At 42.1% G+C, this 24,102-nt stretch overlaps 1 protein-coding gene across 6 annotated transcripts in view; it reads right to left on the reverse strand.

Moving 5' to 3' along the window:
* Positions 1-24,102, reverse strand: part of XPO6 (exportin 6) — a 56,372-nt gene that overhangs the window by 24,719 nt on the left and 7,551 nt on the right. For 3 of the 6 annotated variants that reach the window (XM_074840273.1, XM_074840272.1, XM_074840275.1), the window contains exons 2-8: positions 14,639-14,729; positions 13,157-13,269; positions 9,830-10,027; positions 7,019-7,178; positions 6,532-6,609; positions 831-1,284; positions 699-728 (exon numbers count right to left, since the gene is read on the reverse strand). In XM_074840273.1, the coding sequence (XP_074696374.1) occupies positions 699-728; positions 831-1,284; positions 6,532-6,609; positions 7,019-7,178; positions 9,830-10,027; positions 13,157-13,269; positions 14,639-14,729 (1,124 nt within the window). The remainder of the gene's footprint in view (positions 1-698; positions 729-830; positions 1,285-6,531; positions 6,610-7,018; positions 7,179-9,829; positions 10,028-13,156; positions 13,270-14,638; positions 14,730-24,102) is intronic. The other 3 variants (XM_074840274.1, XM_074840277.1, XM_074840276.1) reach the window with 1 other exon arrangement.

The following is a 24,102-nucleotide window of genomic DNA, read 5'->3' on the forward strand; positions in this document are numbered from 1 at the left end:
CAGCCCGCCAGCCTTCCCGTGGCAGCAGGTCTGCAACGACAGGCAGCATCATGTCAGCACCTCTTCCACCACCCTGCCAACACGTGGATTCCACCACTCAACACAACAGCAAGGCAAGTCTCACTTTCTCTCCTGCAAGTGGGAATATCTGATATAAAAGAGTCAAGGGTGGTAGTAACTTTCTGGAAAACGACAATACGCAGCCTCCCAAGATGCTGCCACCTCCCCGCTGCCTCCAGTCAAGAATCCAGACAGCTTCTGCGGTGGAGCCATTCACCACTGCTGTGAATGGAGCTCCCCAAGCTGTCTTTCGGTAGTGTTTAAAAAAGTAAAAATAAAAAAAAAGCAATCGGTAATTGTCACATCTCAATGAAGGGTAAGAAACTACTTCTATTTTCTTTCAAGTCATGACTTGCAGAATATCTACCCACTCTTTGTATGTTTGAGTTTAAGCAGAGAAGGCAGATACCGACCAGGAAAGGGAATACTGCAATGCCTTTACCTCACTGAGCCTCTTCTGTTTTCTGTTACAACTGAATGAAGGGCAGGTTCAGCTCTTGTGCCACCTCAGACCTGCAGTCAAACAGTAACGAACGGGGGAAAGGGGAGGAAGAGGACAGGAAAGAATACAAACCTGTGCCACCACGGTCCCTTAGCAAACTCAGCCCCTTACCAGAACCTTACCTGTGGGCACCTACCTTTCTGCCTGTCTCCCCCAGCACAGTACTCTGAAAAAAAGGTGATTAGACACACCATGCATGACCGCAAAATAATAAAGACAGTCCTTTAGAAAGCAAGAGGCCCTAACACAGCTGTTTGTTTGTTCTTACCTTTCATCCAGTTCCTCTAGCCGGCTCTTCACCGTATGGGCATTATTCTCCTTGGTAATCTTCTGCAGGAGGTAGAAAGTCTGCTGGAACATCCGTAGCAAATACTCTTCGAACTCCATAGGCACACAGTTCTTAGACATCAGTTCATTGATGCAAGACATAGCCAGGACACCAAGTCGGCCACGCTCCTGTCCCAACACGGAGTTCTGACTGCTGCCGTTGACAGAAGACATCTTCCGAACGCGGGTGTCGCAGCCAAAGCGAGCAAAGTGGAAAATGGTGGTGAGGAGTGATGGGGTGATACTAGTAGACAAAGGGATCCAGCTGAAGAGGTGTGCCAGGCACTCCAGTGCCAGGGAACATATATATTCACTTTCTGTATCAAGGATGGGGATTGGCTGGTTCAATAATTTGGCTGCACTGGGACTCTGCAACAGGCTACTTAAAAGGTCACCTAGGAAACAAAGCACACATCTGCATTATAAATCAGGGCAATTACCTTCAAATGGTGCAACTGCCAGCCCTAGCTACAAAGCAAAAGTCACCAGAGCCTCTGGCACTCAGCAAGTTAAGAGTACAAAGATTTGTCCAAGATGAACTAGCGATTTTTCTATTCAGGAATTGTCTGAAGTTTTGTTCAGATCTCATGTCAGATCAGACCAGACGATCAAACAAGTTTAAGCAGCAGCTTCACACGGCCCTTCTAGCCTTACTGGTTGCTTCTGCTTGGATATGACAGCTTGTGGGTGATGGAAGAGCAGATGTTCCGAGTCCAACCAAAAAGCCTACGTAGTACACAGTGCCTCTTCTCAGTGACCAAAGGCCCAGGGCAGGCACAGATCCGATTCCCCAGCCTCCAACCACTCGCACTGCAAAGGTTTCCTGAGCCAGGTGGGTCTGAAGGATTCTGCACAGCCTCAGGATTTATTTTCCATGACTTTATCCAGTCTCTAACTGAAGCCACATAATATTTGCAACATCCTGCAATAGAGTTCCACAGCTTAACTATACATTGTGTAAAGATGGCTTTTGTTTGGGGTGTGTCAGCTGCTTGTTTCCTACCTCCTGTACCCAAAAAGGGAAAAAGAAATAATCTCTCCCCATTCACTTTCTATATGTCGCTCAATTGGTTTCTATTGCAGTGTCTTGCTCTCAATTTCTCCTAAAGAAGACTACTACTTTTCTCATTACTTACATGGAAGCCATTCAATACCCTCCATCATCTTTACTGCCCTACAGAGCTGTCATTTCTACTCTACACCTACTGATATAGGAAGACCAGAACCACAGCCACTATTCAAGGTGTAGATTAACCTTAATTCCATACAGCACCATAGCAGATACCTATTTTTGACTGTTACCGATCTAAAATTTTTGTAGAATGATCTGGTGTAACACTCAGAAGCTAATCCTGCATACTGAAGGCGAGTTTGGAGCCCATGATTTGGCATGAGATGAGTATTGCTCTCCCTGCCCAAATGCAGGTTGTACTTATCTGTATTGTGTTTCACCTTCCGTTTGCCCAGAGACACGGAAGATCTTCCTGCAGGTCTTCAGCCATACCTTCTCTCTCACCATTCTGACCATCCTGGTACCGTTGGCAAGCCTCCTTGTTCCTTTACTGAGCCCTTTTCCCAGATCTCTACCAAGTATGTCCACGAGCACAGTCCCAAGCAGGTGACCTCCCCCCTCACAGCAAGAGGGGACCGCTTCCACTTACCTTTTATCTCCTACCTTCTAACCAATTAATCAACAATTCACAGACTCCCTTACCCCTGATGACCTTTGCTTTCTCAAAAGCTTTTAGCAAGAAGCCTTGCTGAAAGATTTAAGGAAATCTAAGCAGACACCACCAGCTAGGCTGCCCTTCCCCACAGAAGCTGCCCACTAACTTGCAGGCTTCCACAGACCACATGCTGGAAACCTATTCACCTTCCCCAGGTTGTTCAATACATTTCTCCTCTTTGAGTACGAATAATCTCTTCACCTTTAGAAATCCACAGGCACTTGCTATGTCTCAGAATTTAGAGTTCTCCATGGAAAATGAGTGATTTTTTTTTGAAAGTGAAATGACCCAACACACTAGTAGTATGAAAATAACAGGTATGATCTACTGAGCTATTTCCAAAGTACTCAAAATTATGCATGATGAACACATTCCTCTTAAGTCTCCATTTTTCATCAAGATCTATGTCTTACAGCACTAAATTCATAACTCCCTACCATACCTTATTGTTGTTTCTTTCTCCTCCACTTCAGAAATTTAAGGCTACTTCAGCTGAATTAGATAACCCTGCACTTAGTCTTAATATTAAAGCAGCCCCCATGGTAACATTCACAACTACACATATGCTGCAGTGCAAGAGCTGTTTGCATTGTGCTTTTACAGAGGCAGACACACTTCTTTCAAATGTCCAGTCCAAATTCCACAAAAATCAATGAGAAGCAAAGATTCTCATCTTTTAATCCATCAACACCAGAAACTGTAAATTGGGTCCCTGTAACTCGCAGCAGTTGGTCCGAGTGCTCTGCACCCAGTTAAATTACTGAAGCTCAGAGTTTAAGGGATTTTAAGTTATAGCTGGTGTCTTTACAAACAGGTGATAAAATTTATAGGATCAACTGCATTCACGCAAAAGGAGAAAACTCTCAGGGAGGGGCTGGCATCAGGCTATTCTGCAGCAGCAGCAAACATTTCTGTTACTTGTTTGTTTACCATAGAGGAGTGAATATGCCTAGGGAAGGGATTCATCACGTGAAGAGCTACAAATCATGCAAATACAACATTTGGAGGCTGAGATATTATTGCTGAGTAAATTCTGTATAGATGCAATAACTCAAATGGTTCCAACATAGGACATTATCAAAGCTCTTTTGCTTAAGTGGTATGAGAAATGAGTTTAACATCATCTTCAAGTGCTATTTAAAAACTATGCAAGACTTGCAAGTAACCATTTCACTCTGCTTCCCTCTGCAAAAAAAGGAAGCTTAAATTTTCCGAGTTCCTAAAGAGATTTTGGCTCCAACAGAAGATATTAAACATTTATAGGGACTCTGAAGCTTATTTTGCCTTTTGGAACACCTTTAAGTTCACCTGAATGTAAAGACATGGTGGTCTCATCTAAGCAACAAAAAAATGTAAGTGTCAGCAGTAAACAGGAATATTTTGCTGTATGAATGAAACTCAAATATAACAATGTGTGGGTAAAAAAAATTTTGTCAGCTTACAGATTTCACAAATTTTAAGGATATAGAAACAGCAACATCTCCAGCACAGAATTTAATGGCAGTTTCACTAAACCCATGTTTGCCCATAGCTCACCTTCTAATCATGCATTCATCTCTGCCTGCAAATAAAGGCCAGAAGACGTGTCACGCCACGACTGCCACTCGCTGCCACCCACTTGTGTGTCCGGCTCTAAGCCCCACAGGTTCTCCATGTTAGAAACCCTGCCAGTGCTCTTACTCTACTCTGTGAATCTTTCGACCGATCATATCACCAAATAGCAACCCAAGGGACATTTGGTTAATAAAGAGAAAAAAAGAATCCTTCACAAAACACAAAGTGAGCAAGCAGCGGACAAGAGGGGAGCGCTCAGTGCTCTTCCTTTTGGACTTCAAGAACTGAAGTACAACCAGTTTTAACATGGAGAGAGTAGTTAAGGTAGAGCACAGGAAAAAAAAACAAAGAGAAAGTTTCAAACAAACAAGTTTGCACAGGCAAGACCCAATGAAATTAGGCCTGAACTTCTAAAGGAACTGTCAGTGTAGGCTTAATTACTAGCAATTATCTTGAAAATATGCTGAGAAGTTTGTTGTTTTCCCTGAAAGGGGAGAAAGGAAAGACCCAGAACAGAAATGCAGTGTACTTTCACTTTGAGAAATATGATCTAAAGTCACGAGGTGAATGCACGGGTGCGTTGGCACAAGCACCATCCAGTGATTCACTGAGGAACTGAGAAGACATCTCAAACAGGCTTCCACTGACAATCAGCCCGGAATGTGTTCTACTAGTTATATTTTTTTATTACAACTCTAGACAACAAAACATGCGTTGCATCAGAGTTAACACCTCAGAACAAAGCAGTGTTAGTTTTTTCCACTATAATTCTGGAGCCTGCTGTGCACGGTGCAGTACCCACTCCTGCAGGCATGGCCTTGGATATGCATTAACCAGCATCTGCGAGCGTGTGCCTGGGCTCACCCAGCAATTCAACCTGGTTTGTACAAATACAGCATCATTCTTGGCTCCTGAGGCACTTGCTACCAACAGCTGATACTAACATAAATCAGCTTTTTACCGTGGAAGACCCCAATCTTACCGAACATCAAAGTGCTGAGGGTCCTGCTGCCAGGGTGGGCGAAGCTGGCACTCCTGCCCTCTCCAAGCAGCACGTTCACTCTTGCCAACTGATACTACAAGTTGTGTTCTTTTCTGTTAAATATTCTTCCCCTGCCCCCAACTTTAGCTAGCTACAGCAAAATCCACACACCCTCCCCAAAAAACAAGGAAATATTTCTTCCCATTTGTTTTGTATATAAATATAAAAGTGTCTTAACCTCTTCTACAGGAAAGAAGCACTTGAAATTCTGCCCAAACTTAAACGTGGAAGTTTTAACACTAACCAGAACATTACCAAAAGCTTATCACAGGCAGCTGTCTAAAGCTGACTAGTGCAATCTGGCCACAAGGAAGTGATCTGCAACTCTCAGTTAACTGTTTAAGGTCTGAAAGACAAGTGAGACAAAGGTACCTCGTACGATTTTGTTAACTCACAGAACACACTACACCAAGCCCAACCTGGCATCAGTATGACCCTGGAGAAAGCAGTATCAGGTACACAAGTGTTTCATCTTCTCCTGTATTATTACAGGTTTCCAGACCCTAAGCCCTTCTTTTTCCTTGTTAAAAGCAGACAGCCAAGATCAGACAACATACTGATTTCACTGCATCATGGTATTTCTTCTTGCTTTGTTTTCCAAGAAGGAGGAACAAAGACACCACAATCTGCTGGACAATGCCTGGGTGAGGTGAATGTAACAACAACCCATGTTATATCATGGCAAAAGAGAAACTGGTAGTCATCAAGATCAGTGTTATACCTGGGGTGACCCTATGTATCTGTCCCCTATTTAGCCTTAACAGGGTAACTGAAATGTGCACCAAGTACAAGGACATAGAAATAAACTCTCTATTTTGAGGGTAACTAAGAAATATATATAAATGAGTTTAGATCAGAAACACCCATGCAAAAGACTAACAGGAATACTAGAAGACAAATTTTCACAATATATATACACACAAAGTCCTAGCCACTTTTTTGTTTTTATTATTAAGTTAGGGCTTCAGTTTTGCTCCACTCTGGCTTTTAATGTGCTTACAGCTGAAATTCACAGTGGACAATGCCAACCCACTGACACTAGAGCATTTTGCACTGACGCTTCAGGAAGTTTTTTACCATCTGAGGACAACAAGAAGCTGTATGTGCACTTTTCGATGTGGTGGCACTTTCAGTGGGCCCTGCAGTGGGAATTGCTTCTTTATGTAAGGTTTGTCTTTCTGACCAGAAATTTGTTGGCATATAAAATGATCCAGGAAAAGGTTATTACAAGAGGTTAGACAGTGAAGAAAAGAATCTATGCCTGATATTGTAAGGTTAAGTACATGGAAATATAATCCTGTAGCTTTAGTCATCCTTACCACTTTCTCCTGAAGTTGGGGATGGTGGTGGAGTGGCAGCAGTAACGCTGTGCTTGTCCCAGATGCTCTCCAAAATACCTGGCCAGAGAGATATTTTTCAGAACAGACTGCTAAAAGACAGATTGATCTGAAACACACTGGAGACTGCAAGAGAACTTTGGTAGAACACATCTTCAGTGCTCTGACAGTGAACATTGTCTTCTCTTAGTGAGCCCAAAGAAATTGCCAAGTGCTTTACACACAATCTCAATCCCTCTTCATAAAGAGGGGGATGTAGGTAGCTATACAGCTGCTCTGCCACACAAGCTTGTTTCACAGCAAGCTGACCCAAATGCCTACGGGTAGAGTTGAGCATTCAAACTGCAGGAGCAGCTACCACATCACCCACACATTGCTGCACTGAACACAGAATGGACAAGCTTGCTAGCATCTTTGGCATGGCGAAGGAGGACATTTGGTTTGGCGCTGCAAGTGCAGTAACTCGTACCTGTGAGGAGCCCAAGCACTGTTTGCACCTGGTCTAGGAGCAGCTTGCGTAGCTCTTCTTTCCGGGCTACACTAAGATCTTCCCGCGGACATGCCAGTTCTTCTGAAGTAGTTTTCAACATGATCAGTCCCAGAGGAGTGGTCACAGGAGATTGAATTAACTGAGAGGAAAACAAATGAATGCAACATGTGATGATAGCATTCTGCAAAGCTATCAACTGACAAACAGGGGGTTAGTACACTATGAGCAGTTTACAAGCGCTTCAAGACTGAGGGAATATCAGTTCCCACAGTTTGTAGGGCTACATGTTGAGGGAAGAGAACTGCAAATATTAGATTGCCTGAGACATTCATCTACGATGTTGCAACAGTTCAAGTACCATGGGAATCCTTGGGGTTTCAAGAGAGCTTTCATAATGTCATTGCACACGTCCTCTGTTCCAGCATGTTTACCAGTAACAGTTTGTTCCTTCTGTTTACTGCCTTCTGCTGACATCATCACTTCTGAGAATTGCCTCAGCACCAGAGGTTTCACCACGTAACAGGGATGCCACTGCAGCCACGCTCAGGTCAGGAGCCCGCACCATCAGCCAAGCAGTTTCCCATTTAAAAGCCCATCCCTTCCCATGCAAAGAGCTGCAAGCCAATACCCAACGAGACAGGAACACAGCTAAGGGATACAACCTCTCCTTGCATCCGTATTGCATCTCAAACTGGAAATCACATTTGCTCTAAAAAGAGTGACTTCCACCATGGACAGAACACACAGGAATAGGACCAGAGAAAGCAATGATTTTTGCCTTCATTAGCCACTGGGATATTAAAGATATCCAAGTAGGACAAAGTTTTATTTTCAGCTGAAATTCAATGCTGCTTTTCTCTGTTGACCTGGAACATCCAACACAATTTATGCGCTACTCCCTCTGGGAGAAAAAGCCTAAAGCCAATCACAATTACTACAAGTAATCCTTGAAGTCATAAATTCTGTAACACAGGCTGACCTCAGTCCTAATCTCCTTGACCCACCAAACTAGAGACATGCTGAGTTAACACTGCTAAGGCTATGCAGTTTGGCGAAATATGTGGTGGGGAAAAAGCTCATCTAAAAGCTCTTACTCTAGATGTACACTGGCTTTCAGAAAGGAAACATAACAATACAAGAGTAGACAGCTAAAAAAGAAAATTAAATGAAATACACAACTTGTTAGTAAGTTGCAAAGAGACTTAACATCTCTCAGAATATTTTCTAATACCAAGAAGTTCAGCAATACCACGCACTAGCACTTCAGTAATGTTAAACAAACTTCATACCTCTAAAGAAGTAGCACTTTCTATGTATAATTACTGGGTTTGCATACTGACAATACAACAGTCCAAGTTCTTTTCCTTTTCTTTTCTACCCCTCCCATGGCTCAGTAGAAGTTTTAGAGACTAGAGTACTGGGATACAAGTTAATGCTAAAGAATCAAGCAGTTGCTTGACGTTATCTCAGAAGTCTTGAAGGAGGACTCATCTGCAACTCTAAAAGCAAGTCATTCTGCTCCTGTGCTGCTACTCTTTATTTTGAGGTCTTGAATTTCAGTATCAGGGTTTTTCTTCCATTTTCTCTGAACATTTTTGGAAGGTGTCTGCTATAGAAATTAATTTATGGGAACATTTCCCTCTGAAGCTCAGCTCACAAGGAGAGGCTTAAGGAAAAATAGATACCCAAAGCGGGCTCTGCAATCACTTAAAATAACCTCCAAAGTGCTTGAAAAGCAAGTAGAAGCTCATAAATACAATTGCATATCCAGGTGAAACGAAAGCCAAAATGGTAAGTGTAGACAGGGGTCTCAAGAGTACTTATTGTCAAATTGACAATTCAGGAAAAAACTGCAGCATGTCACACTACATGATTACAGAAAGCTATCTGAAAAGAGATTACACCAGTTAGTAACAAGCTCTGTATGCCAAGTTAGCATTTTTTACATTTTGCAATTAATACTAGATCCATTTGTCTTAACCTCCTGACACTCAGGGATTTTTTTTTTTTTTTTAAATAACTGCCTTGTGGCTTGTCTATGGGCATAACTGCATTCAAATCATGTAATTACATCAGGAGAAAAAGACTGTGCAGCACTTCAGCTTACACTCAGTTAAGCCAATTATGAACAATTTTAAGAGAACTGGAAACAAAGTACTCTTAACCAAAAGAGGTTTGCACTAGCCTAGTTAGGCTCCAGCAGCAGTGACCTGTTAGCCTGGCTCAGGCTTCACTGTGAAGATGCTGAATTATACAATCATATTCAAAGTAAAGGCACTGTCTCAGGCAGGATCCTCAAATACGTACTCTAGTCCTCCTGCAAGAACCCTCTTAAACACACCAGCAACATTCCACCAGTGACTTTACACCATGAGGTGCCAAAGACTTTAGGGTATCTTTGGCTATTAGGTGAAAAATCTCCAACAGTCACATTCAGAAACTTCATTTCTGAGAATCATCCAGTGATGCATCCACAGTTTTACTGACTTTTTTTTCCAAGAACAACCCACAACCCCTCCAGTTTCAACTACTCCTAAATATTTAAAATTCAAAGCGCATTTGATACTTGTTGCATAGTATTGTTCCTTTGTCAAAAAACTTGTTACGCTAGAAAAAAGTGTAACACGTAGGAAGCTAAGGGTTATTTGCAAAATTAAAGAAAGAACTTTAAGAAGAAACTTTGTTTTTCATGTAATTATTTAATCTTTGTCAAGGGAAGTCACTACGCAAGGAAACAAGATAACATTTCTCCATGAATGAAACCGAGTTTTCCCTTTAGAAACTTCTTACCTGCAAGATGTTAGTGAAAAAGTCATGGTAGAACATTGGCCAGTCTTGCCGGCCAATATCCACAATGACTTTGCAGAGTTTGTTCCTGATGAAGTAAGGCAGAGTTTTATGGTGAGCTAGAAGGAGCTTGGGCAGGCAGCTGCGGATCTCCATTTTGTCTTGAGATGGGACCCCAAGCCACATCTTGTTGATTAGGTTCTGGAAAAGAAATAGACCTCCCAAATGAGCTCATCTTGGACATGCTTCACTGAAGTTAGAGAGAACGTCAACATGTAATGCAGGGACAAAGCACCAGGCAGAGGAGCTGCTGCATCTTATGCCCCAGGATTATCAGTGTCTGTAAAGGAAAAGGCTGTAGCTTTCAAATCTATCCAGGCCTCTCACTGACCAAGCCTGGTCAGTTAAAAACTTAAGCATCTATATTTGATGTAGTTCAACCTTCTTTGCTGCCGTGGGCAGACCTGCAGATAAGGAAACAAGCCGGTATTAGCAGGTTGAACAGAAGATGTTTCTCTTTTGTTAGAGCTCTGACACAGGCTCGCTGGGCAAAGAGCTGAAATTGAAGATGATTGAAATTGCTCAGCAGTCCAGTACCAACCCTGACATCTTTAATAACATGTAGAGGTGAACATGTGCAAACCAAGTTAGGCAGAACAGGAGCAGCTTAATAGAGGGCACTGTCCTGCACCACTAACTTGGAATAAGCTTTGCTGCCTAATGGGGTACTCAGGCAACCAAAGACAGCAACGGCTCAAGCTGCTGAACAAAACTCACTGAGCTTGTCTCTCACAAGCCGCGCAGCATACAGGGATGAGCTGTAACAAAACCCCAAAAAACCCACCCCCACCACAAGCGTATCAGATTTGTAGAAGCCCTCCAACATCAGAGTTTCACAAAAGATGGGTTTCAATGCCCCAGAAATTGCTACCAATATCTCTTTGAATACACCATCATTTCTATTAATTGACAAGTGACAGCAACCAGCACGTTACCATTTTAACTAGTTTTGGGTCAAGCAGAACTAGCTGGCATGCATATAAAGGGTTTCCACTATCTTTTAATCCTGGACACCTAGATTTTCCCCCTAAAGGGGGAAGCACAGCCTTGTATGAAGCAGGAAAAAAAAAAAAAAAGAGGGGAAGCAAGTTCAGTTTTAGATGACTCCGATGCCACCCAGGTCTCCTGAAGCTAAGTTGGAAGGTCGCCGCCAGAGTGACTGTCTTGCAGTGACAGGGCACCACTTTAACAGAAAGCTTTTAGTCCACTTAAAGCCAGACAAAATCCATAAGGCGGCAGAGCTGCAAATTGCTTTCCTGCCACGCTACGATCCCATTTAGAGGCTCTGAAGCATTAGGAGCTGAGCCTCTCAGGATAACTTACTGAAGGCCTGCTACTGCGGCAATGTCTGTACCCATCTGAAGGCATATAGCTTGGAGAACCCAAAGGCAGGAGATAGTGCAAAGGGTTTTTTTGCAGAAAGTGGAAGATTATTTATAGTCAAAGCAGATCCAATTCGCAGTACAGACATACTGTACAGAGGTATGAGTTCAGTGTAGAGGTGCAGAGGTATGTTTATATATTAAGTTCTTCAAAGAAGTTGCTTTTTGAGTTTTCTCACAGAGAAGATCCAGAAGTATTGTTTAAAAACCAAAATGACCCAACCAAACGAGAGCTCCTCCATGCAAGTTCAGAACAAGAGTTTCAGAAGCCCCAATAAAACCGGAAGATGCTTCAGCTTTAACAGTCACGCTTTAATGCTCACTGAGTTTTGCCCTAGTCATTTGACCTGAAAGTGGAAGTTTCTTCCACCTGTGAGATGTCTTCAGTAAGATGCTCTCTTTTCCAAAAGCAAGAATTGAAATCACTTCATCTGGAAGGGGGCCATGAGGATTTTTTTTTTCCAGATCCACTGTTAACTTTCTAGACATTCTAGAAAATACAACATTCTCAGGAAGTTTTGGGAATGATCCTTGTATTTATATACACACTTTTACTGACATTCAGTACTCACAGACAGTTGAAGACTGATGAAGTTGCAACTATGACAGACTACAGCTGTGAGGACCAGCTGAAGGCACAGCACTACAGTAGTTAACTTCGGAAATTCAAGCTCCTCAATGGAGAGATCTTAATCTCTCAGCTGAGCTGTGGGCTCATGTCTCTCACTTTATACTTGGACAGTGATTTCTTTGTTCTGCTTAGTTCTGGGCACAGTTATTTTTTTCAGTACTACTTTTTCTTCCCCCCTCCAGAGAAGCAGAGGCTCAGTAATCAAACATGTTTTCCTCTTCGTGAAAATCAGTTTAATTATTGCAGGCAGCAGTGTGACATCCATCCCGAGAGCATGGAACAACTCCCATACCACTTGTCACAATCACCACTTTTTGAGAGGAAGGCAAACCAGATTCAGTTTGCAGATCAAGTCCAGACTTCCTATGCAACCTCAGATAAATAAAGTGAATATTTTAAGTGAGGAAGTCAACAACAGCGACGAGGATGATCTGTCAAAACAACACAACTTTTAAGAACAGAGTTGCTCACTCTATCTAAAAAGTGGCCTACTGCAAAGAATATAAACCCCCTCTGATTTAGGAGCACAGCTCAGACTGCCAACCCAGCCAAGAACACAATGCAGAGGTCACAAACAGACCAGGGTGAGGTGTGACATTGACCAAACCTCAGAATATTGTTAGAGAAAGACACTGCACTGGTCAATGAGAAATCAGTTGATAAAACAGAGCTGTTCAGACAATACTTGTGTTTCTTCCAGTAGATACACAAACCGATATTTAGGCTTTTAACCACAACTTTGTTCTTTTATAAATAGGTAAAGAGTGGGACGTGATCTTCTAAAACAGACCTTACCTTACAACCAGCACATAAGCTTGCAGGATGTAGTTCAAGAGCATCAACCACAACTATGAGATGTCAGAAAAATAAAAGCAACTTTGTCTTCCCCCTTAGCATTAACATTTGCAGTAGCTAGTATCAGGTAATCATGCGCGTATCTCTTACCATAAAAAGAATATAAAAGCAATAACTCTTAAAAGCATTGTGTGGAAAACTCAAGCAGCCTCTGAAACTGTAGGTAATTTGTACTTAGAGAAGCCAGGAAATTAATTCTTCAATTTGTGTACAAAGATTCATATTCTCCTACTCTTAGCCTGCCATTAAGCATCCTCTCTAGGAGAGAGCAATAAAAGCACCCTTTATCACTGTACTTACTAGGACTGCCATTTCAGACAAACATTTTCAAATAAAATCGATTGCCATATAAAACTGCACCAGACAGAAAATGCACTGAGCAGGCAACAGTACACATCTTACCTCAAACACGGTCAAACTGTACATCATTACATAGTCATTTCTTGTACTTGACAGGAAATACAGACAGAATCTCCAGGCTCCTATCTGCTGGGCAAAGTTATTCAAAAGCTCCTCTGAAAAAAGAAAAGTATTAAAAAAATTACATTAAAATTCTTAAGCTATAGACAAATCCATAACAATGTATACTGATAGCACAGTAACACATTGAGCTTGAAAGAAACACCATGTTCTGGGAATGACTCAAATAACCTGGAGGAGGGGAAAAAAAATAAAATCACACTCTGAAGTATTAAAAGCAATCTAACAATAGCCTTTAATGAAAACAAAATAGGCATGTCATTTTAGAATACAGTTTTGACATAGATTTACACCAGACCAATAGCTGAATATTAAAACAAATCACAAAAATTATACTACAAGCACTACCATTTTATCTACAAAAGCCAAATGTTGGGATACCAGGTCATTGTGAAAGACGAGGAGTACTTCAGATCACACACAGCGTTATAAAACACTCTTGTTTTAATCCAATTGCTCCAAGAGCCATTGACTTTGCCGTAGGTCAGCATATCAAAAGACCTCTCTGAACACTCAGGTACAGGATTTGGTCATCTCACATCAAGTGACTACATACCAGATGCGGTATGGGAAAGCTGCAAGGGCTGTTTCACAAGCTAATCTTTTAAGCTTTAATCAATTGGTTTCTTTCCTGCAACTTAAGCAGGAAAACAGGGGATGTCGAAGGCTTTTACCTTTCCCACACCAGGAGATCTCCATAATAGGGAAAAAAAAACTTGCCTAGTTGCTTATTCTTTATTTTACCAGATTTCTGGGAGAAGTCTTTCATGCTGATCATACTTTTGGCACTGAAGTTAGAGATGGCAGAAGTTTGAGAATAAAAGCAAACTGCCTATTTACAGCCCTTAACCACAGATGCAAGAAGCTAATTTAGAGCACCTATAAGATCTCTGCTGGTTTTCAGAAAGACATGTTTAATAACACCGGCCAAAATGCAACCTCACTGTTTATTCCTACTTGTCATTTCACATTAACTAGAACTGTCTTCTGCTTTCCCTTCTTAATGCTGAAGAAATCTGAAGTTCATGCTTCATCTCTAGGCAGAAGGTAGAGGTTTTCTAGGACGTGTAATTCAAAGATGTATAGGCAGAAAAAAACATAACATCCTTCTCCTACCCTAACCAACCTACTACCCTTAATAAAAAATTACATCTCCACGCTCCCAGAGTTAGACAGTTATTGACATATTAATTATCTATAGGACTTGCCATGGATTCTCCAAAACCCAAACTATGTAAGCCTTTACTTCAAGTTCATACTTAAGTAGGAGAGGCTAAGATGCCAGCTTGATATTAGATAGAGCACTTTCATCTGCTATATTTAACATAACCAAGTCACCTCTGCTGTGGCCTGCAGGCAGCAGAAAGCAAAGGGGATCACCCTTCAGAAGTGGCATGAACTCACCTATCTCGCGTTTCCGCTCATTCGTTGTGCAATTGTGGAAAAACTCTGTCATTAGACTCTCCAAAGCCCGTAGCGAGGCCTCTTCAGATGCCTGGGAACAACAGTTAAAGGAAAGAGTTAAAACTAACTTCCACTCTGACTTGCACTCAGGAGGTCAGTATCATTCATGTCACAGATGCACCCAAAAACCAACAGGAGCACGAAGTCCAGGTGGAAGGCAAAATAATCTGGAATTTAAACTCCTCATCGGTGTCAAGTAGCAACAAGATTTGTCCACACCAAGTGAAAGCTTTGGACATGAAGGACCATTTCCTCAGCTGCATTAACTAATGAAAACAATACGAGTAGTTTCCTTTTTTTTTTTTTTTGGTGGCATTTAGTATTTTTAAGGTAGCTTGTCCTTGTTAAATAATTCTCACAAACACAGCAAGTTCAGGTGAAGATACTCTCAGGTGTTTAGAGATAAATACAGCAATAGCATGGGCAGCATGAACTTTGAGAGGACTCCTGACACCTATCCTATCTTTGCCTGGGTGCCACTGTGACATGCTGCCAACCTCCAACACCAAAGGTGCTCAGGAAGTAGCAGCTTGAAAGATTAAGAAATTTCCAGCACTCTGAAAAGCAATATACAAGTATTCAGCAATCAAGAACATCCCTCCATCCCCAAATTTAGCTTTTATTATTGGAATTCATAGCTCAGTGTTTGTAAGTCCTAAAAAAATTATCAGAATTAGTATACAGCCATTGCAAGGTTTCTATAGTTTTGCAACTCTCTGGAGTTGGGATGATTTTATTCTAGTAACAGCTCATCACCAAGCTTAGCCTCTCTAGCTGCACCACGCTTCCCTTACGGTCTAAGCTGGATAATGGATAGCTTTAGAAAACAGTACTGCTACAGTACGGACCATGCTATTAGTCATTCCTCTAACGTTTTCAGCGCATGCTATCAATAATAAATGCATCAAGATTCAAGCCCCGACGTTCCTCTGCACAGGAACAAAGTAAAACATTAAAGAAAACTGAAAGTTCTGCCTCAGAAAAAAACAGAAACAAAAAACAAGACTGGCAGTCTTCTGCAAAAAGATGAACAAGCGAGACGACTTGCAGGAACGCTATAGGCTTCTGCTAGTTCCCATTGCCACGTACAGCAGCTTCCCCAAGGACCACCACAGGGCCAAGCAGCAGGAGACCCTCCTCAAACAGCCCGGGGTTGGATTAACCACCCAAGAGACCCGACAACTCAACACAACAGCATGGGAAGACAAATTCAGCTCTGCTGTCCAAACAACTGGAAACGGATGCTCTGTAGGACACCACGCATTTTCCATTACTTAAAGAAATACTGAATTTCATCCTACCTTTCCTCTTCCTTCCCCCTTTTCCTTTTTTTTTCTTTTTAAAGACCTGCTCTAGAAATAAAAGACTATTTTAGCAAGGAACATTGTTAGTGGGAAATTGGCTTGAAATAACCTACAATCAAATCAAAGCCACTTTGCCAGCTTAAGCAAGATCAAGCACCCATTATCACCTCTTTAATCCATTTATACATGGTTTCTGCAAACAGTCCCTTGCACTGTAAACTTCCCCTTGAAGCCAGCCCTTCAGCCACCAGTCTCCTCCTCCTGCCAGTCACCATTTCCCAGATAAAAGCAACACTGTGGATAAGAGCCTCATTTAAAAAAAATATTTGATTAAGTGGAGTCCTTAATGACATTAGGATATAGCCACGCTGCCATTTCTATGCATTTCTCTCTGGGACATTGCACATTGTTGCAAGTTCCTCCCAACTAGACCCAGACATACACATCCAACAGTTTCATAAATCCCCCCAGTTTACTTCTCTGCTGCTCAATGCAGAGTAAGTCTCACCAGCAGTTTCTAATGCCAAGCGCCCAAAGAAGAGTTTCCAAATGTCGGGCCGATCAATTCGACGCAAATTCCTCCGTAAGGATGACTGTTCTCCCACTCCACCCTCACCTCAATTTACAGAGAAGTGTTAGCTCTTCACAAAGGAATGGCAGGGCTCAATCTTTTTCAGATAGTTAATTCCATCCTCCTTCAGGAATAGTAGCTAAGTCAATTTTTTCCAAGATTCAAGATTTATTTCCTACTTTTGGAAATAAATTGCAGAGTTCTCATAAATCTTGAACAACTGACATGTCTTTCACTGATTTCAAACTGCCTTGGCACTGAGGTTTTGAAGATCACAGAGCATACTCCTAGGCACACGCTTAATCTTTTATATAAAAACACCACCATCACAATGTTCAACGTGTCAAAAGCAAAGAAGAAAACAGAGAGCACAACACAAGCATTTTATGTAAAAAGCCCAGGCTGGCCAGAATCCAAGGCCAACTTGTGCAGCAAGAAACAGAGTGACCTCAGAGACTGTTTTCTTCTCCTATTTGACTTCTCCTGGCTGTTCTGGAGGTTTGGCCAAAGGAAGGTGGGGTAGCACAAACTGTGTGAAGTAAACCCAGCCTACAACGGGCTCTGCAAACAGGAGAGCCTCCCAGGTCTTCCCCCAGATGCTATCTGATGGCCACACCAAGTGCACCCCCTTCTAGCTATCGGCAGGACTTTAAAAGGTAGAGCAGGGGTTTGCATTTGCTAATGCCTTTGGGTGTTCCTCAAGTTACCCGTTCCTGGAGCATGCCGTAATCACCCCCCTTTCAAGCAAAGGCTCTGATAACTAGGTCATTGAGATAAAGAGGACACATGATGTTGGAGAATTGCAAAGGAAATTTACTGTACCTATATCCAGACACCCCAGAAAGTAGATTATCCACTGCAGCTATAATAAAAGGAGAGCTGTTTGTAGGACCTGCGGCTGTACCCATCTGCAATATTTCCAGCTGCACCTCAGTATTATTGCTCACATTAATATGCAGTTTGCTTTCTTCTAGGGCTCGGTGTTTACCCTGCACTGAAGAACAGGAAAGTATCACCAGTATCTGCAAAGAGAAATGCCGATGAATCCTGATACTAAGCAGCAACTCACGGACACCAACAACTGCCGCAGTCCTACACAGTCCAGACAAGATCAAACCCCACGGGCAGTCAGCATGCATTTCACTTTCTGGTCTGAAATTCAGCCATCTGGGTCATACGCAGATTTCGTTTTGAAAGGTTTTCAAGGAATGTCATGAAGTCTGGACCATCATTAGCAGAATTTACTACAGACTTTCTGGGTAAGGGCTGGCCATTTGCCTCACCTTCATGAAGCATTACAGAATAGTCAACTATTAAACCAGAAATACTTCCCACTCATTTTGACAAGTTGTAAAATTGACCCCTCCACCCGCAATGTCTCAGGCTATTCAGGGTTGGATCAAACTGCTAGGAAATGCTGTTTGCTCTCTTCAGTCAAGCATTTAAGAAAAAAAAATACTCAATTCCATGAAACCTGTTTGCAAAGCAGGCCATGTGAGCTTTTTACCATGAAAGCCTTCGCAATTCACTAAAAACAGTCAAGATTTGACATGCCACCATCCACACTAGCTCCACTGCTTCCGATTGACCAAAATGCTATGGTTCAGCTCAGACCTGCAGGCTACTGCGGGGAGGATCTCAGCTGCCAGATTCAGCAGGTCCTCCAGCCAAAGATGACATCCTCAGTCACAGCCTGGTTAGGTGAACAAGTTAGTGACACATGAAAGTAAGCAAGTAGGTCTAAATGCAGATTCCTGCATTCCAGTAGGACATCCACATTTTGACCTAGAAATTGTTTCCAAGATAGCATGGAGAGATGTGTCATAGCTGATTCTCCCCAAAATAGGTGCTGTTAAGTGCTGCTGTGCTGCATGGATCCAGCAAGCGTCAGGTCTGCCCCAAATCTGCTGTTCGTGGACTTGTTACGGATCAGTGTGGGAGAGCGTTGCTGTCAATCTACATCCTTACCATCCCCATTTTTGCCTCCGTAAGTTTGCTAAGGGTGTTTCAACAGTTATCAAACTAGAGGCGTGTAGCTGCTTACTCATACCATTTATCTATGAACTCCAACCTTTAAAGCAGTCTCATACAACCAGAAAAATGACAGATTCACAGCTGAGACTACAGCTTTCTGTATTGACAGAAATGATGAGATTTGCTACCAAGAACTTGCGCATTTGAAGACATTCTTCATCCACCAAAGAAGGATCTATAAAACCTGGATGTACCAGCTGATTTCGGGGCTATTCTTCAATCACATTTTAAGATGCAGGACCCATTAACTGATTTCCGTTGATTAAGGAAAAAAAGTATTAATGGGTGCTAACTTACTGCATTTTAGGCTGTTCAAGCTCCAGTTCAGTGCACCTCAACGAGGTTCTAGAGAAGCAAAATCTTGCTGCTTAAACCAGGACTTCATAACAAGTTCAGTTTAGCCTTTAGCTTGTGACTAAAGCATTCAGGTAGGACAAGTTACTCATCCAACTCTGGCAAGTAACTATGGAATGATTTTTAGATTGCAATTTAGACATTGTGCATTTACTTTAATAGAAGATATAACACTAATTTTAGTTTGCATAGTACCTGATCATTCTGGAAAATACAAAAGTGCTTTATAAAGCTATTTCAATTTTCTCCAAAAGTGCTTTCATTTAGAGTTCACTTCCTATCTTTTTACTTCATTTTATGTTCTCTAAAGCGATTGTTTCTTTTAGAGGAAAGCTTTTCTCTAATGCTTTGCCATAAAAACACAAGCTGTTAACCTTTTAATGTTTGCTATTAACAGCTCAGTAGAGTATTGATCATATAAATGATGCTCTAAATACAGCAACTCAGACTGATGCCGACTAAGAGGAGGGTTATGTCTGTTGATTTTTTTTCTAATGTGTTTGGAAATGGGTATCACTCCAAGACAAAATTAAGGTAATCCCTCTATAAAGCTTTTTTTAGTAAGGTGTTAATTGCAGCTGCAACATTACCCGTGTGACTTCAACCATCCTTCAGGCAGCACTGGAACACCTTCCTCTGACGCGGAAGAACGGATTTTACACCACACAAACTGAACGTTAAAAACACCTCTTTCAGTGGCAGAAAGGAAAAACACTTGCACCACTGATGGCAGAAAGGAAAAAACACTTGCACCACTGAACCCCAGAAGCCCTCACTGCAGATCTAAATCCTCTTCGACATCTCTACTCTTTAAATAAAGAGGACAGGATCTCTTTCTGTTAGGGAGTTGTTATTCACCGCCCCTCTGCACCCCATCATGTTCTGAATTCAGACGCCCACTCTTGTTCCATCCCTCCCTTCAATACCTGCACTGCTGAAGCACTTTCCACACTGTATCTAACACCTACCAGCCCATAAAGCCTCCCTACACCATATATTGATAGCAAATGGAGATCTTTCACCAGCAGAGCCCTGGCTTCCTAATTTTTTTGAGCCTGCTTCTACATCCCCTTCCTACCCACCATATCTCCTACCATCACTAGTGCAAGACACAGCCCAGCACAACTCAGCCTCCTCCTGGTTATCAAGGTTTACATCTTATCAGATTTTACCCAACTCTGCTAAAATAAGCATCAGCTACATCTACCAGCTTGTGCTCGTAATGGGCAACTCTTCCAGGAGACGAGGGACTGTAGGAGAGCACGCAGTGTGAAACCCCGTGTTCGAAGAGTTCCCAGCAGGAATTGCTGTAGTGCCTCCAACAAGCCAGTGCACAGTGTTAAGAAAAGAGAAAAGAAAAATCATGCACACAGCACAACGGCAGCTGCTAGTATAAAATAACTCATCATCACCCCGCCTTTGCTAAATTACATTGTCCCATCCTCTTCTACCTCACAGCCTTCTGCTTCCAATTTTGTGCAGTTACTTAGTAGTACAGTTATACACATTCAAATACAAATCACTAGACTTTAGCTGCTGAATTTTCTTCCATTTTTTTTTATTATTTATTATGGTAGATAAATTTTTAAGGAAACTCAGTCGAGACTAATTCGCTAATACACATACCTAACATGCATACGTACTAAGGTAGTAATTTACTCATTTAAGAATTACCAGGGTGTCTTTCAGAGCCCCTCCCTGCCCGAGCCCTAACATAACATGATAATGAACACGTAAATTAGTAATTACACTCTCAGAAAGATTGTGGGTCATTTCAAGCCTGCTTTCCTGGGCCACAAAAGCCTCCCTTCTGCAGCTATCAGCAAAGCACAGATATCATCACCTCAGTGAACGCCTGGAACCGCCTTGGGTCACTTGAACTGAAGTTCATGAAAGAAGTGCAGTATTATTTTTAGCAACAAAAGCAGAATTATGAAGTGTTTTTTAAAAAGTTGTACGACACCCACACATCCTCTAGAAAGGATGAATGCACGCTACCAAGAGGCAGAGCTGTGCAGCTCAAAGGCAGTATTACCACATCTAATCATTTCCAACTAATGATTTTAGAAGTCTGGGGTTTCGCACTTATTCCCAAAGTCTCCTTATCAGTATAACTCACACAGAAGTCTTAAATTACGAGACAACATGCACACCCTGCAACATACATGCTCCTCGGCTGTATACTGCTGATGATATCAAGATACGGCTCAGTCTTTACTCTCAGTTTCCTTGTTGCATTTTAGAGATGTTTTTGTGGTTTAATGAACCGAAACTAGACTCGGCTTCACTCTGTGCTTTGAGAACAGTTCAGGCTCCTGGTGCCATTTCGAGAGATCTCCTGACTGCAGAATACATCCCGCTTATCTGGTTCATTTGTTTCAAGGGCCACAACTTCGACAGGTCACTAACGAGACAGATTTCGCATACTCATTTTTGTTACACCACAACTTAAGCAAAAGATCTACAATAAAAATCATGAATTACTGTTCTACCTCAAGGCAACTGGAGGAGGAAAAAAAGGCACTATGCTACTCTCCATCTCCCTGCTGTGATGAAGCTGATGTCCAGCACCAGAGCTGCTTGAGGCCTTTCTGCCTCTACAACTAATCACTTTAGAAACCCCACACTGCATTTCAGAAATCAATGTATTTTACTTAAACATCAGCTAAGGACTAAAAATGACCACAGGCTGAACACTACTGCATGGAACAGGCTGCAGAGAGCCAGCAGTGATAATCTGATTTCTTGAACAGGATAAAGAGATCATCTTACCTGTAAACACTGCCTGCTACACAAGTAATCGGGCACCTTTTTGAATACCTAAGGGATCTTATTTCTTAAATCTTCTTGTACAGGCAGGTTTCGTTAACCAGGCTTCAGGTTTTAAGGTTGAACTTTGACTAACAAGCTCAAGTGTCCGAGTTTGATTCTTTTTAAACCTATAACTCTTGATTGACAGTGAAGTCCAGTAGCCAGCGTGTCCTCCACCAAGCATTTCACATTTGCTTTGCTGTTTACAGAAGATGCTTGTTACATGGAAACGCAGCAAGCATAGAGGATTAAGATTCAACACTTAGAAATTCTCTTAGAAACCTACTGAAGGAATAAAATAATCATAGCAAGCTGGCATAAGCAAAGTAAGATTTAGACACAGCAGTGCCGTTACAAGCCACGCTCTTGCTGAGGACGAGCACAAGAGCAATTTATGGGCTCCTGCCACCCGGGGAAGGCGGGCTGGTCACGTGCCAATGACTGGCCAATTGATTTATTGAGATTTAGCTGCTGGAAAAGACTTAGCAACACACTATTTCCCCAAACAAGTGGTTGCTAAAATAATTATACACAGATGAGAAGTGTGGAAGTGTCTGAAGCAGACTACTTGAGGTAGATATTCTGCATCATACGACTGCATATCACCATAGCACAGGGGTCCCAGGTGGGTACAGGTGGCACTTTGGACTTATGACTTCAGTTTGACAATCCAGCTAGTCATTAGGCTTTCCTCAGTAGACATTTGGTTCAGCAGTTCTCAGCTGCCGTCCACTTTTTAAGCCACCACCACTGATAACAAGTTTTCAGTTTGGGTGTTATCAGAAAAAACAAGCCATGTAGTCACAGCATTCTCTTCAGATGGACACCGCACGAGGCTGATCATCTGGCCAAGGGTGGTCAGCTGGGCATGAGCCACTTTCCGGATGCTAAAATACTGCAAGGTGACCATGGTTCTCTCCCAGGGTAGAGTAACTTAAACTCTTCCAGTGAAGTCTAGAAACTTGCATCTCTAAAGGGAACAGTTTTGCAATCTCAGTGTGTGGGTCTGTCCTTTCACCTCACCCCCTTTCCTTGCCAGGTTCCCCGGTATGTGCCACACTTCAAACGAGCCTGCAACACCTTGGAGGGAGATCCTGCCCTTTCTTGTAAGGAAATGCTCGTGCAGGAGCTCCAGGACAGCCTCGGTCACAGGGTACAAATCACTTCCCTTTTCTCTGCATAAGCAAACCTAGACTTGCACAAACAGGACCACAGGGCTGGCCGACACAAATGCACGCAACTGAACTCATTTTGAGACAACACTTCCCCTACCGTTTTAGGTGAATTAACCTGAGTTTTAAAAAGGCAGTTGGGAAAAAGATCCCAAGGCACAAGTATATTTGGACACAAATATGTTGGTGAGAGTGTATTTGTGGAGGCAATAAGAAACTCCTAATAAAAATTATTTATAAAAAGGTGTTAAGAAAAATGCTTGCATCTTACTCAAATGGTCCAGATCAATCAATAGATGAGCAGCAGCATGTAAAATGAACTTATGAAAGGTACAAAGTTTGGCCATTTTAGTTCAAGTCAGTTTTAAAAAACACACCTATCTTCAAGTTTTAACTGAGCCTTCCTACAAAGAACACTATTCTTGCTCTTACAGAGGGATATTTGACACTTAAAAATGTTAAAAAGCTTGCTCATCACCACTGGTTCAAAGCTCCTTTGACCAGAGAGGAGAGAAAAAAAGATGCATAAGTGATAGGAGTCATCAACCTGGCATGCTTGCATATGAGCACTAAGCCATCCAAGATGCATTAACAGATTTTTTTAAAACACTTCTCAAATCCTTTACTGTCTGCAAAGCCACAAATAAGCCCTCATTTATCTGAGCCTACAGACAACTCACAGTAATACCTGGACACACTCTCTGAATTGCAGTTGTTTGCAATCCTAACTTAAGGAGTTTCTGAAAGTATGCACATATGCAGAGTTGGAAACGGAAAGCACTAGGACAAGCAAAAGAGAAAGCAAATGTAAGAAGAAAGCAATTATTCAGCATATTTCTTAAAGAGGCACTTCTATTCAGATGCAGCTCCATCTACAGAAAGGCAAACGCCCGCTGAGATTTTAACTGCACTGACACAACCCAGCTGCTCATTTTCCAGGTAGTTCTCCAACATCTACTTCTGCCTGGCAGGATCATGCCCACCAGCCTACACAAAGTGACATCAGTGCAATGTTTATGGTAAACTTGGGAGAAGGATTATACCCACTATATTACCCCAGCCAGCCCCAATTTCCAAGGAGGTATGATTACACTACACAAAAATAAGATATTTTAAGACTCTCACCCCCCTCAAAGAAAACAAAAAAGCCTGAGATAT

This window comes from Strix aluco, chromosome 15 (assembly GCF_031877795.1).
Source record: "Strix aluco isolate bStrAlu1 chromosome 15, bStrAlu1.hap1, whole genome shotgun sequence".
Classification (NCBI taxonomy): domain Eukaryota; kingdom Metazoa; phylum Chordata; class Aves; order Strigiformes; family Strigidae; genus Strix; species Strix aluco.